The 12,235-nt window shown below is 39.8% G+C and overlaps 1 protein-coding gene across 3 annotated transcripts in view; it reads right to left on the reverse strand.

Moving 5' to 3' along the window:
• Window positions 1-12,235, reverse strand: part of THUMPD3 (THUMP domain containing 3) — a 688,598-nt gene that overhangs the window by 352,145 nt on the left and 324,218 nt on the right. For all 3 annotated transcript variants that reach the window (XM_044078641.1, XM_044078640.1, XM_044078642.1), the window contains exon 7: window positions 2,331-2,446. In XM_044078641.1, coding sequence (XP_043934576.1) covers window positions 2,331-2,446 — 116 coding nt within the window. The remainder of the gene's footprint in view (window positions 1-2,330; window positions 2,447-12,235) is intronic.

The raw sequence follows: 12,235 nt of genomic DNA on the forward strand, positions 1-12,235 counted from the left end.
GAACCTCCCCCCAGAAAAATGTTCCTCATTTCATGCCAGGTTTTCCCAAAAAACAAAGGAGGAGAAGCTGAAGGAAAGGAGTCTCTCCGCATCAATCCAGAAAGGAGGAAAAAGTAAAGGATCCTGATCGTGAAGAAGAAGAAGAGGAAACAAAAGCCTGATCAGAAGAATAATAATAAACATCCTGCCTTGGCCTTTTGCTCTGATTGGAGGGGATGAACCCCTAATCATTGTAACGCCATCTTGAATCATCTTGAGTCTTGAGTTCTAAGTTCAGAGGAGCCGGAGCCGTTGTTGGTGTTGAAAGCTCCTTGATTTTTTTGTCATCTCATCTACTCTTGTTTGCACCCAGAGAATGCCATTTGCTTCTCTCATATTCTTATTTGAATTTGTGTGGCAACAAAGCTCTTGGGCCCCCTCCAAGCCTATAACAACTGCAGTGTTAAATGTTGAACAAATGGTAAAACAAAGAACAGAATAAAGATAAGTCGCACCAGGACAATTTCTGTAGATGCTAGATATTGCATAATGATATCACTTGGTAACCTGGACACTCACTCACACAAGGTCCAGTGTTCTTCATGATCTCCCTGCATATAATTAAGCACTGCTTCAGATATTACTTATTGCACATCCAGACCACAGTTAAGTAAACATTTGACATGGCATAACAAGTAATTCAGATCAGCATGCTCAAAAATATAGTTCCATTACAATTTGCAAATTTTTTGGTGATGTGATGGAATAATCTAACCAACAAGAAGTTATTCATGGTCAAAGCTAAAAAAAAACACCAAATTTGAACCAATATAAATGCTTAAACTGTGCAGACTGATATCACCTTAACTGGTTAAATCATCAACAATTTTTACAGTGTAGCAGTGCCACACCCAATCAACCAACCAGATATAGTAACTGCGTGTCCTTACACTGTAATAATCAGTGCTTCATTTATCAGCAACAGCTTTATTTACTTTATTTCTACTTCATAGCTCAGTATTTCCCAATGATGCTAGCTAGTCTCATGTCTCAGTAAACACAAACTCTTTAAAAGGACTAACAAGAGAATACCTTAGAGATACCTGGTTCTGTACATACACAGCTCCTAGATGAAAAATGTCCTAGCTTTTTCTTTCTCTGTTCTTTCAAGCACTATACACCTTGTTATTTATCCAAATCTCCTTCCTGTCCTCTCCTTCCTTTTACCTACCCTTCACAAAATAGTCTCTCTCACCTCTCAATATCAATCTTTCATTTCCTCGTTTCCTTCTACCAAGTTAATTTCCAAGTATTTTTCATAGCTCCTTACATGCTGCTGCTACTAATTAATATCACTGTGTTTAGATGTTGTATATTTCCTGATTATTGCATTCTTCTGCTGATTTGTATACCTCTGTTTACTGTGCTCTTTATGTAACATTTTCTGGAGTTTTTCTCCCCAGAAAAACGTTCATAGCTCATAATATTATGCTGCTATTAGTTATTCATAGTCTGTTTAAATGTTGTACATTTGTTGATTATTGTATACTTCTGGTGATTACTTCTATACCTCTGTTTACTATGTTCTTTATGTATCACTTTCTGGAGTTTTTCTCCCAGAAAAAAAAAAAAACTTTCATAGCTCATAACATTATGCTGCTATTAATTAATCACTCTCAGTTTAAATTTTGTATATTTGTTGATTACTTGCATACCTCTGTTCATTCTGTTTCTTATTTAATGTTGGGATTTTTCTGGAGTTTTTCTCCCTGGGCTTTCAGTGAAAAGTTGTAGCCTTCTGCCCAGTCAGACTAGGCAAGTAAACACATGCTGTAAATAAATAGTTTAATATGTACTCCACTCTACAGATTTTAATTTCCCTTCCCAAAGCCTGCTTCTCTTGCTAGTCACCTACAAACTTCATTTTATTCACTCATTTCCATATTACTCACATCCTACTCTTGCCAGCACTCTCCTTTCATATAAAAACGTATGTGCCATTCTCTGCAAGAGTGAAATATGCATATGCAGTTATCCTATTGCTTAGTTTATGTTGCACTATGATAGGACTTTTAACTGGTAATGCTGTAAGCCAGGAATTTTTCTTCCCAGACATCCAATGAAAATGAGATATGGCTTGCCTGAGCACTTTGGTTACAAAATATAAATAAGAGGAGGCATTTACCAAGGCTGCATATAAAGGCTTCCCAATTAAAAGAAAGTGAAAAATCTTTCAAGCACTGTCAGAACTATACTGAAATAGTCTGTTCGGTGAAAAAAATATATATATACTAGCCAAGTAAGCAAGCTAGCCCTCTTATAATGCAATTTGCATAGTCGCCTAAACATACCTTCCTTTGTCCTGTCGTTTCTTCTGAATTGAAAAAAAATTGTTTGCAGCTCTGTTTACTGCCATTCCATTGTTATCCCCAGCTAAATGGAAAGAATTTGGCCATTCCATTGCTCCCTAAGGGGAGAAAAAACAGTAAAAGAATCAAAAAATAAAATATACAAATAATTACTTTGTATACTGCTGTTTTGTTCCTTATTTCATAAACAGTATGCCATTTCTTTTTATTCTGTTCTTTTCTGGTTTTATGGCATTATCTTTTGAGACCTAATGGATTTCTCTCCAGAAAAACATACATTTACTCAGTTCTGCCCCTCTAGATTTCTCTCCAGTGATATCCACTGCTCAAGTACGGACAAACAAGATTCAGAAACACCAGAAGACGTTTAACTGTATGGAAAACAATGGAATCATTTCTTTAAAAAAATGCCAAATGCGATAGATGCATGAGAATCCAGTGTCAAACCAACAAAAATTGAATTTCACGCAGTACAAATCCAATACACTAATGTCTCAGTAAGCAAACTCCTCAAAAGAAGGGGATCGGGAAGTGATTTACAAAGACTTCAGCAAGACATCTGGCAAAGATTCATGTTAAAGAGCTACTAATAAGTTAGCCAGCCTAAGGCCAAGTTCTAAGGCTGCAGTCTTAGGTTACAGTACAAGTCCTCGACTCTGAGGAAAAGTATCGTTAAGTAGTCACAGGGCTCACTGCCAGGACCCGTCCCCTTCAGTAAGCTTACAAGCAACAGTGTAGGAAACATGTCTCTATGTATAAGGCAAGTAGATAAGCAATGGCATTCATATGACAAGACAGGTTGTAAAAACAGTCCAAATCAGAGGAATGACATACAGTAAGGCAACTTTGTTGTAAAAGAAATGGAGGAAAAACTGGGTAAGAGTGAACAATGGAAGGAAACAAATTGTTAAAAATGTTAAAAAGTATAGTTGCTTATGTTCTACTTACCTGTAATAGTAGATGTTTAAATTCCTCACTGCTTCAGTGGCATTCCTGGTTACCTGGCAAGGTAACCAAGTACTGGCCAGCTTTTGAAAGCTCAGACTCACCTCCCTCTCACTTTCTGTGACAGCTGATTGTCTGACCATATTCTAACAAGGAAGCCCTCAACTTTTCACAAGAAGTGATTGCTCAGGCTTTTTCTCTCCACAAAGGAGAGGAATGTACCTGAAACCAGAATCATCTATAAAGAGTAAATTCATAGCAAATCATAATATTATATAAAAAACAAATACAACAACAACAGAATCAAAGAGGTTAAAGCCCACATCAGCTATGCACAACCTGGGAGATAGCAGGTGGGTGCTGCCAATGAGGAAATCAAACATCTGTTACAGGTAAGTAGGACCTACACGACCGTACTATGCTCATCATTTCCACTGCCTCGGTGGCATTTTGGGTAGATTCCCAAAGCTTATCCTACCTGGCAGGTGGAAGGATAGGGAGCCTCTGAAGAATGGTCCTAGCAAAACCTGTTCTGAACCTTGAAAGGGATCCACTCTGTAGTGCTTTGTGAAGGAATGAACACAGGACCAGTTTGCCCCCTTATTAATGCTTCTAGAATACACCTCTTTTCAATATGCCATTGAATAGGATAAGGCCCTAGTCATGCGAGCCTTAACCTTGCCTGGAAGAGACTTAACATGGTGTGGTGTAATGGAAAAAAATAGCAGAGGGCAACCACTGGGCAATCGTTTGCTCAGAGATAGGATGACCATTCTTAGCCCTCACAGAGAAGAAAAAGAGCCATTCAGCATTCTTAAAGGCCTTTCTAAAATCAATGTAGGATCTGAGCTGTTAGTCCACATCCAAGGTATGTAGAATATTTTTTCCATTATTTTTGGATCAGGATAGAACACTGGGATATTGGTAGCTTGATTCAAGGTAAATTCAGAAACAACTTTAGGCACAAATGATGGATTGGTGAGTAACAAAACCCTGCAATTGTGAACAATCAGATACGGTTGGCCTACCATGAGAACTTGCAGCTGAGATACTTGCCTTATAGATGTCAGAGAAATGAGTAAAAGTCTTCCAAATAATGAACCATAAATCAAGCCTGACAGGGAGTTTCAAATGGAGGTAAGGTCAACTTTTCAGGAACAAAGCTGAGATCCCCAGGAGGAGGAATTTGGTTTCGAAGGGGTCTCACTTGCACTCCTTTCATAAACTGTTTAACCACAAAAAAAGAGATGAAAGAGGGGACTCCATGAGGGAACAAGCTGAGATGGATGCAAGATGCACATTAACAGAAGCATATGATGAACCATCTCTAAGTAGCTTGTACAAATATTTCATAACCAGAGAAGTCGAAACCCATTCAGTCCCTCTGTTATTGGCTAGGCACCATCCAGAACACCTCTTCCACTTGTAAACATAAGACTTTCTTGTTGCAGGTTTTCTTGCCACCTTAAAGACCATCATGGAACAGGTGCCTAAAAGGCTTCAAAGTAGAATAATATAGACGGTCAGAGGCAATTGCTCTAAGTTGTGCGGGGTGTACCATTTGACCCTGATGCTGAGTGAGCAGATCCAGTCTGTGAGGAAGCTTATGGTAACTGCCCTTTGCCAATTCCATTAAAAGGGAGAAACAACTTTGCCTGGACCAAAAGGGGGTTACAACAATAACATTTGGTAATTCTTTCTTAATCTCTGGAAGTACCTTGGGGATCACTGGAAAGGGTGGAAATGCATAAAGGAACATTCCAAACCACAGGAATGGCAGAGCACCTGTCTTCCAAGCACAGCTGCAAGGATGTCATAAACTGAATGTTTTCAGATGTCTGTTTTGAAAGAAGGCACAGAGATCTTCTTGAGATGTTCCCCACATTTGGGTCAAGTCCTGGAAGACCTCTACATGGACTTCCAAGCTTCCAATTATGAGGGTCTGACCAGGATCTGCTTACTCTGTCTGCCACTCTGTTTTGCTCTGATGGAATGGAGAAGGCCTGAAGAGTAGAGAACGCTGTACAGCCAGCTCCCAGACCATCACTGCTAACTGGCAAAGAGGGTATGATCTTGTTCCTCCCTTGCTTGTTTAGGTACTTCACTGTAGTGCTGTCTATGCCTACTAGAAGAGGACCCGGAGTCCACAAGTGAATAGCGTATTGAAGGTGTGAATCACTGCCAAAATATCACTTTTATGTGCTTTGGTATGTTCTGAGGACCCTACAAGCCCCGGACTTGAACTCCCATGGACACTGCTCCACATGCAAAATAAGGACAGTCCATCTGGACAGACTGGACTAGAGTCTAAAGATAGAAAAAGAGTCTTGAGTTCAGACACATTTGACCCCCCCACAACTGCAGTTCTTGTTTCACAAATCCCAGTACAGGTACCTGGAAATCCAAGGGATGAAGGTAATGGTTCAACAATTCTTCAAGTACCATTACATTTTTCCCATGTGTAGTCTGGTTACTGGTATCAAGAAGATTACTGATGTCATGAGGCCTAGAATTTTGAGGAACTCTCTTGTTGAGTCCATATCTAAAAGAGAAAAATCCAATGCCCTGGTAAGTCAGAACTCCACCTTCTGGCAGGAAAGCCATCTTTTACTGTGTCTATTCAACACCCTAGTAAAACAACTAGTTGAGAGGGTGTGAGGAAAGACTTTTGAAGGTTAAACTTAAAGTCTAGGTGGGAAAGGAGGGATGCAACCTTGTCTGAGGACTCCAAGCATACTGGTATAGAATCTGCGCAAATCAGCAAGTCATCGAAATAAGGAAGAATTTGGATGCCTAGGGTTCTGCAATAGGCAACCACTAGGGCTAGACATGTTCTAAACACTCGAGGTGCAGTAGATAACCCAAAGGGTAATACAGAAAACGGATAATGTAAACCGGACACAGCAAATCTCAAAAAATTCCAGAAACTGGGAGCAATAGGAATGATAAGCTTGATTGAGATAAAACAGTGGTCTGGAAACAACACTAGGACTGACTGTAAGGTGAGCATTTTGAATTTCAGAACTTTTACAAAGATGTTAGAAAGAACAAGTCTAGGATGGGTCTCCATGAGTGCTCCTTTTTTTCTACCTAAAAGATTGTGGAATAAAATCCTTTGCCTTTATGTATTGCAGGCACTGGTTCTATGACCCCTACTACTATCATGTGATGGAGCACTGGAGTAAACAGCTCTGTCTGGTGCTGGGTGTGCGGGAATTTTCCTGAAAGGTGGAGGATTTTCTATCCACTGTCAAGTGTATCCTCTCCAAATCATTCTAAGAACCCATTTATCTGAAATTACTTGTGGACAGGCTGTAGGGTTAAAGAGAGCCTGGGGAAAGGAGGAAGAGAAGAAAAGGCAGGAAGGAGGGTAGTGGTGTCCTGTGACTCAGCTTTGCAAAGGTTCATCTTTTTGCAGAAAGGAAACTCTCTTGTTTGGTTTTGAAGAATTATCCTCCTGCCATTTCCTGACTTTTGTTTGGCTGAGATTTTTGTTAGTTCTACCCCTTAAAGTAAGACGCCTTTGCTTGGGAGAACATGGGTACATGAAACCTACTAGATTCCAAATGCATTAATTTGCATCTCTCATCCCACTGTTCGAGAATCTGTATAACAGAGGGCCCAAACACAAATTCAGAACTCAAAGGTGCATTTAAAATTTTGGCTTTTACATCACTGTAACCAAGCATAATTTCTTAGCACAACAGAAGTAGTAGTATTTCTTGGGACTGTATCTGCAACATTCAAGCACATCTCAAAGTATGTTTTGAAAACTGAGTTAAATGAAAAACAATGTAATTCATATAAGACTTTTGTACTGCAGGGAAGGATGCATGCAAATAAATTTCCAGAATAATCCTTGATAATTTAACATTCTAAAGGCTCGATTACTAAAGTGAAACACCCCTTTGCCCTGAAGATTTAAATAAATAACCATTTGTTAACCAGGTAGGTCCACTGAAGACACAATCCCTTTATTCCTTTTCAGGAGCAACCCATGAGCAATGTCTGGTTAAGTGACTGACAAGGTCACACAGTAGGCAAATGAGGGCTGAGGGGATCAAACCCTGTACCACAACTACAGCCCTCTATGCCAACTTCCAGATAAAATGTAACCATTTTCCCTCTTTATCAGGGGCGTGTTGGATTACATGAAGCCAAGAGTTTTTTACTTAAGCAGGCAGCTGGGTAAACAATAGTTGGGTCAGCAGTCAAATGAGAAAGACATCTGTCATATAAGAGAAGACTCAATATTTTCTCTGAGTCTTTTTAGGGACTGCTGGAATAGATACTAGTAAACTGCATGCAGCTTTATAAATACCTTCCAAGCCCGGGGGGGTGCAGCCACACAATTGGGCATCTTGTCCTCTGTAAGGTCGTATAACCTGCCAAGCTCTAGGTTACTTCATCACTGCTCCCAAGAAAAAACATCACTAAATCTAGCAATAATCTGAAGAAAAGTGAACAGCTGTTTGGACATTAGCTTAAATGCAATAATCTGAAGAAAAGTAAACAGCTGTTTGGACTTTAGCTTAAGCTCATCTTCTGAAGAATCAGACTAACTGGACTTTGTCAACTAAAAAATCACCACTGTCCTCAAATTCCTCATCATTCTCTGAAACAATTGAAAGGCCTCTAACCAAACTAGCACTAGAGTCAAGGATGGGAACACAACCACCACAATTAATGGTCTACAGAACACTCTTTGCCAAAGAAACCACATCTGCCTTATAAACATCTATAAATCTGAATGAAGCTTTGGTTTCTTTCTGTGTGTGTGAATTTCACTACTAGATAAAATATCTGGGGACAGAGTATTATGTCTGGCAAGGGGATCACTTACTTGAGTCTACTCCTGCACCTAAAGGGTTTGGTTCTCCCATACCTGTGTCAGGTACTAGAACAGCCCCAAAGTATGTGAGGATCCCCTGTTCCATAGTGGCCGGCAAAGCTACACTAGACATATCTGCGGGCCGAGAAGTGGCCCTGACAGAAATACTATCCATAGGTTGAGGCATGTTTTTATTTTGTTTTTGATTTTTAGGTGAAACCTGATTTGATTTGGGGGAAGGGTTATCTAAATTAGGTCGGGGAGAGAACACCAGTCAGAATAATAAACTGACAGTACTGGGTAATGTAGCACAATAAGCAATTAAGATTTCTAGTAATAAATATGTCCCAACACAACCAAATTTTGCCAAAATGTGCGATTGCAAGCTGGGGGTTATCAGTGACTCCCCTGCGGACACTACCATTCTTCAAGCAGGGCTATCTCTGACGAAAAAATAGTGCCAAAGTCATGTTATTAAACTCAGTGCTAAGAAGTGCATAACTGTACCCTTTGGGAAGTCAATCATCCTGATTACTATGCTGATAACACCTCCCTAAAAGTAGACCTAGTGGTCAGAGATCTGAGTACACACATAGACAATAGCCTTACCTTCAACCACCACGTAGCCACAGTGGTGAGGAAATCCTTTTATGTTGCACAACTTATAAGTAAGGGCATGGCATCTAGGTCCAAACAGATCATTATCACACTGTATTCTGCCATTATCAGACCAATCATAGGTTACAATACTCCCTTCAGTATGTAGTTGACAGGGCATATGCAGCAACTAGAGAACTCAGAGGTTCCTTACAAAAAGCATGCAAGGAGTAACAAACATCCCTTATGCAGAGTGCCTTAAAGCCCTTTCCCTCCACTCAGTCTTCTTTCAATTGCTGAGGGGTGTGATCTATGCCTGGCTTACAAAGCATCTAGATGCAAACACCACACTAATGAACCTCTGGCATATTCACAAGTCAAACAGCACCAGAAATACATGGTCTAGAGACCTGAAATTTGCCTGTGACTTGAATGGTACATGCTGGAGAGACGGATATGCATGCCAGAGACTGCCCCTCTTACGGAACAGGCTTTAAATCCATGTGAAGCTGAGTTAGTCTACTACCCAATTTAAGCACAACCTAGACCACTGGATGGGGAATAGGAAACGTGCACCGGGCCTGGTACCCATGTCCCTTATAGACAGGGTTAGCTTATAAATGCCTGGCCCTTAATCTCCTATTTGGATACAGGACATTATTACTCTTTGGGAAAACTTGGTTAGGCTTAGAAAGGCCCCCGGGTCATTAGACTAGTAACAATCTATAAATCTATTATCACAAAAATAGTTTTAAATGTGTTAAGAATTATTTTATAATTTGCAGAAATTAAAGAATTTCCAGTACTCAAAGTCCAAGAAGCATCAAACCAACCAATGTGCAAAACCAGTGCTGCATACACTTTTAATCATGCTGAACTGTCCTAAAACAACATTTAACAGCAATTTAAACTGTATTTTCCTGTCAGAGATAGTAAAATCTCCACAGTACATTCAAATAACTTCATTCACAATAAAACTGTGATCTGAGGTCAAAAAACAAAGAACACAGTCACAGAAATAGTAAATGTACAAATGCAGAAAAAAAAAATTCAACTTCTGTAATATTTTCATGTCATAAGATGAAAATACAGAAGGATAACCAGAGTCTGACTGGACGGGGCAGGGACAGCCGCTACTGCCTAACAGCATGCTTATACGCTGCTGAACGTTTCCTTAAAAACAGTAAAAAGAAGCATCAGTCAAATACAGAAGCCAAATAAATATGGTTACAAGTAGAAACTTCCACAGGAATTATTACACGTTTGCATTTTTAAACTTTGTTTAGTTTGTTTTTTTCCTCGAAGTCTTAAAAGTTGTTGACTAGGGTCAGTTTGGAAACATTCCTTTTGCATTCACTGACTGAACAGGAACTGGATCTTGCTAATTATAGGGAGGAGCTGAGAAACCTAGAGTTGTAATTTTGCATATAAAATTTGCTCTGTTATTTTCTCAAGTATCTAGCTGAGTATAGAACAGCTAGCTTGCCTACTGGGAAGCATTACACCAAGAGTGTTGCTTTAGATCGAACCTAGACCTTTTTTCCCTGCCCAGCTCTAAACCTGAGTGCATCGACTCTCATAGATCATGAAAAAAAGAGGATCCACAGCCATGGATTTGCACTTTTCTACTTTTTCTGTAGCCAGCCTGGTGGAAATGGGTATCTTGGGACAATGTAGAAATTGTCTCATGTTTATGGACAACCACCTTATTTTTAAGCAGACTGACACAGAATGCGAGAGATGTCTTTGGAGGCAAAGCTCTCACATACAGACACTGATATTTCCAAACAGGTTGCTAAACACAGACGCACACTACACCTACTATGGATCACACACAAACTCATATATGCTGAGGCTTTTAAATGCAATCTACCCAAACCTCGAAGGACTCCCATACACTGCCTCAGCAAACTCTAAGCTAACTGAATGAGGAACAGGATCTACTACCACCCAAGTCAGCAGACGCAGAGTGACGGGATGGAAAAATGCAGTTTGATCTAGTGGATCACAAAAACAATGAATCTTAGAATACTGAGACATTTCCTTGCTGAATACTTGGACTGAATGGAGGAAAAAAAAAACAGAAATAGATCTCGATACATATGTACTATTTTTCCTGTGGAAGAAAAACTCTTTGAACTGAAATACCTAATAGACACCTGTGAAAAGGAAGAAGTGATTCCCATTGCCATCTGTGCCCCTCTTCGATCACTTTCAGAACCCATATATCTTAGATTATCTGCTGCCACAGACAGAAAGAGAGAGACAGATTTTGGGGATGGTTTAAAGATGGTCTGGGATGGAAGGGGGATTACAATTTCCAGACAGTCATTCAGTCTTGCTGGACTGCCCGTGTTTCTGAGAGGCTCCCTCTTCTTTTTACAGCCAGCTTGTCATTGTTTTTTGAACATCTGCATAGCAGAAGCTTGCAGAGTCTTAAAAAGACCATGAGTTAGGCATGAAACTTTTAACAAACTTGGATAAGAAAGACAGAAAAATCTGACTAACTCAATGGAATCAGTTTCCCTCTTTCATCACATTTTTTTCAGGACTTCTGCAGCAGATGGACTAAATACAACGTCCCTGTCAAGGAGAGAATTGAAAATGTCATTTCTAAGATTGTCAGGCAAATGTTGAGAAACTAACCACACAAACTTTCTTATAGTAACCCAGTACCTGCTGCTCTGCAAGAGGCACCTGCCGAGTCATAAGCACACGGCAAAGAATGTTTGATTACTTGGGAAACAAAAATAATATATTTCGAGATTTATCCTCAAAAGAAGAAAAAGTGTAAGTAATGATGTCCTGTCTAAGGGATGTCCTACCCAGGGCAACCTGACACTCGGCCATTATGAAAAAGTCTAAAAAAAGATTTTGTATGTGCCATACGTCACATCTAAGCTCCCTGCGCTCCCTGCACAGAACTTAAGGCAAAAAAAAGGTACATACAGATGCAACTACTTAGAACTTTTCTCTGCCAGTATGAATGCATTTTTTGCCAGTTGGAGTTGGTTTGAATGTCTTGTTGCTGTTTAGCAACACCAAGTAAGTGCCCTGTTTTTTTTTTTGTTTGTTTTTTTAACTTTTCTCTTGTATTTTACTTTTACTACCTATTGTTCATTTCATGCAAGAAGGGAAAAATGTCAGTGTGGGAGGCAGATTCCCCATAAGGATCGTCACGAGCAGCATCTTTTTTTGTTTGGGTGCTTCCCACGACCATACCTCTTGTAGTATATATAAGGCATTTGTGCCTAAGACACTCAAAATTTGTTTGTCTTCCCTGGCCATTTATCTTGAAAACCAACAGCTTAAACTGCTATCCCAAGGTACCAAGGTAGAATCCTTTAATCCCGAGATACTCCCACTATGTAAAAAGAAGGCTAAGATGTCTCAGCTGGATTATTTAGCTGTCCAGCCACCACCAGATAACCCTCTGGCTTTAGTTAGGTAATAGCTCTATACATCATTTTGTGTTTGTGTTAGATGCCTCTGTCGTGATCCCGCCGCAGGCTGG

Source organism: Protopterus annectens, chromosome 7.part1 (assembly GCF_019279795.1).
Source record: "Protopterus annectens isolate FY-2018-M chromosome 7.part1, PAN1.0, whole genome shotgun sequence".
In the NCBI taxonomy this organism is placed as follows: Eukaryota; Metazoa; Chordata; order Ceratodontiformes; family Protopteridae; genus Protopterus; species Protopterus annectens.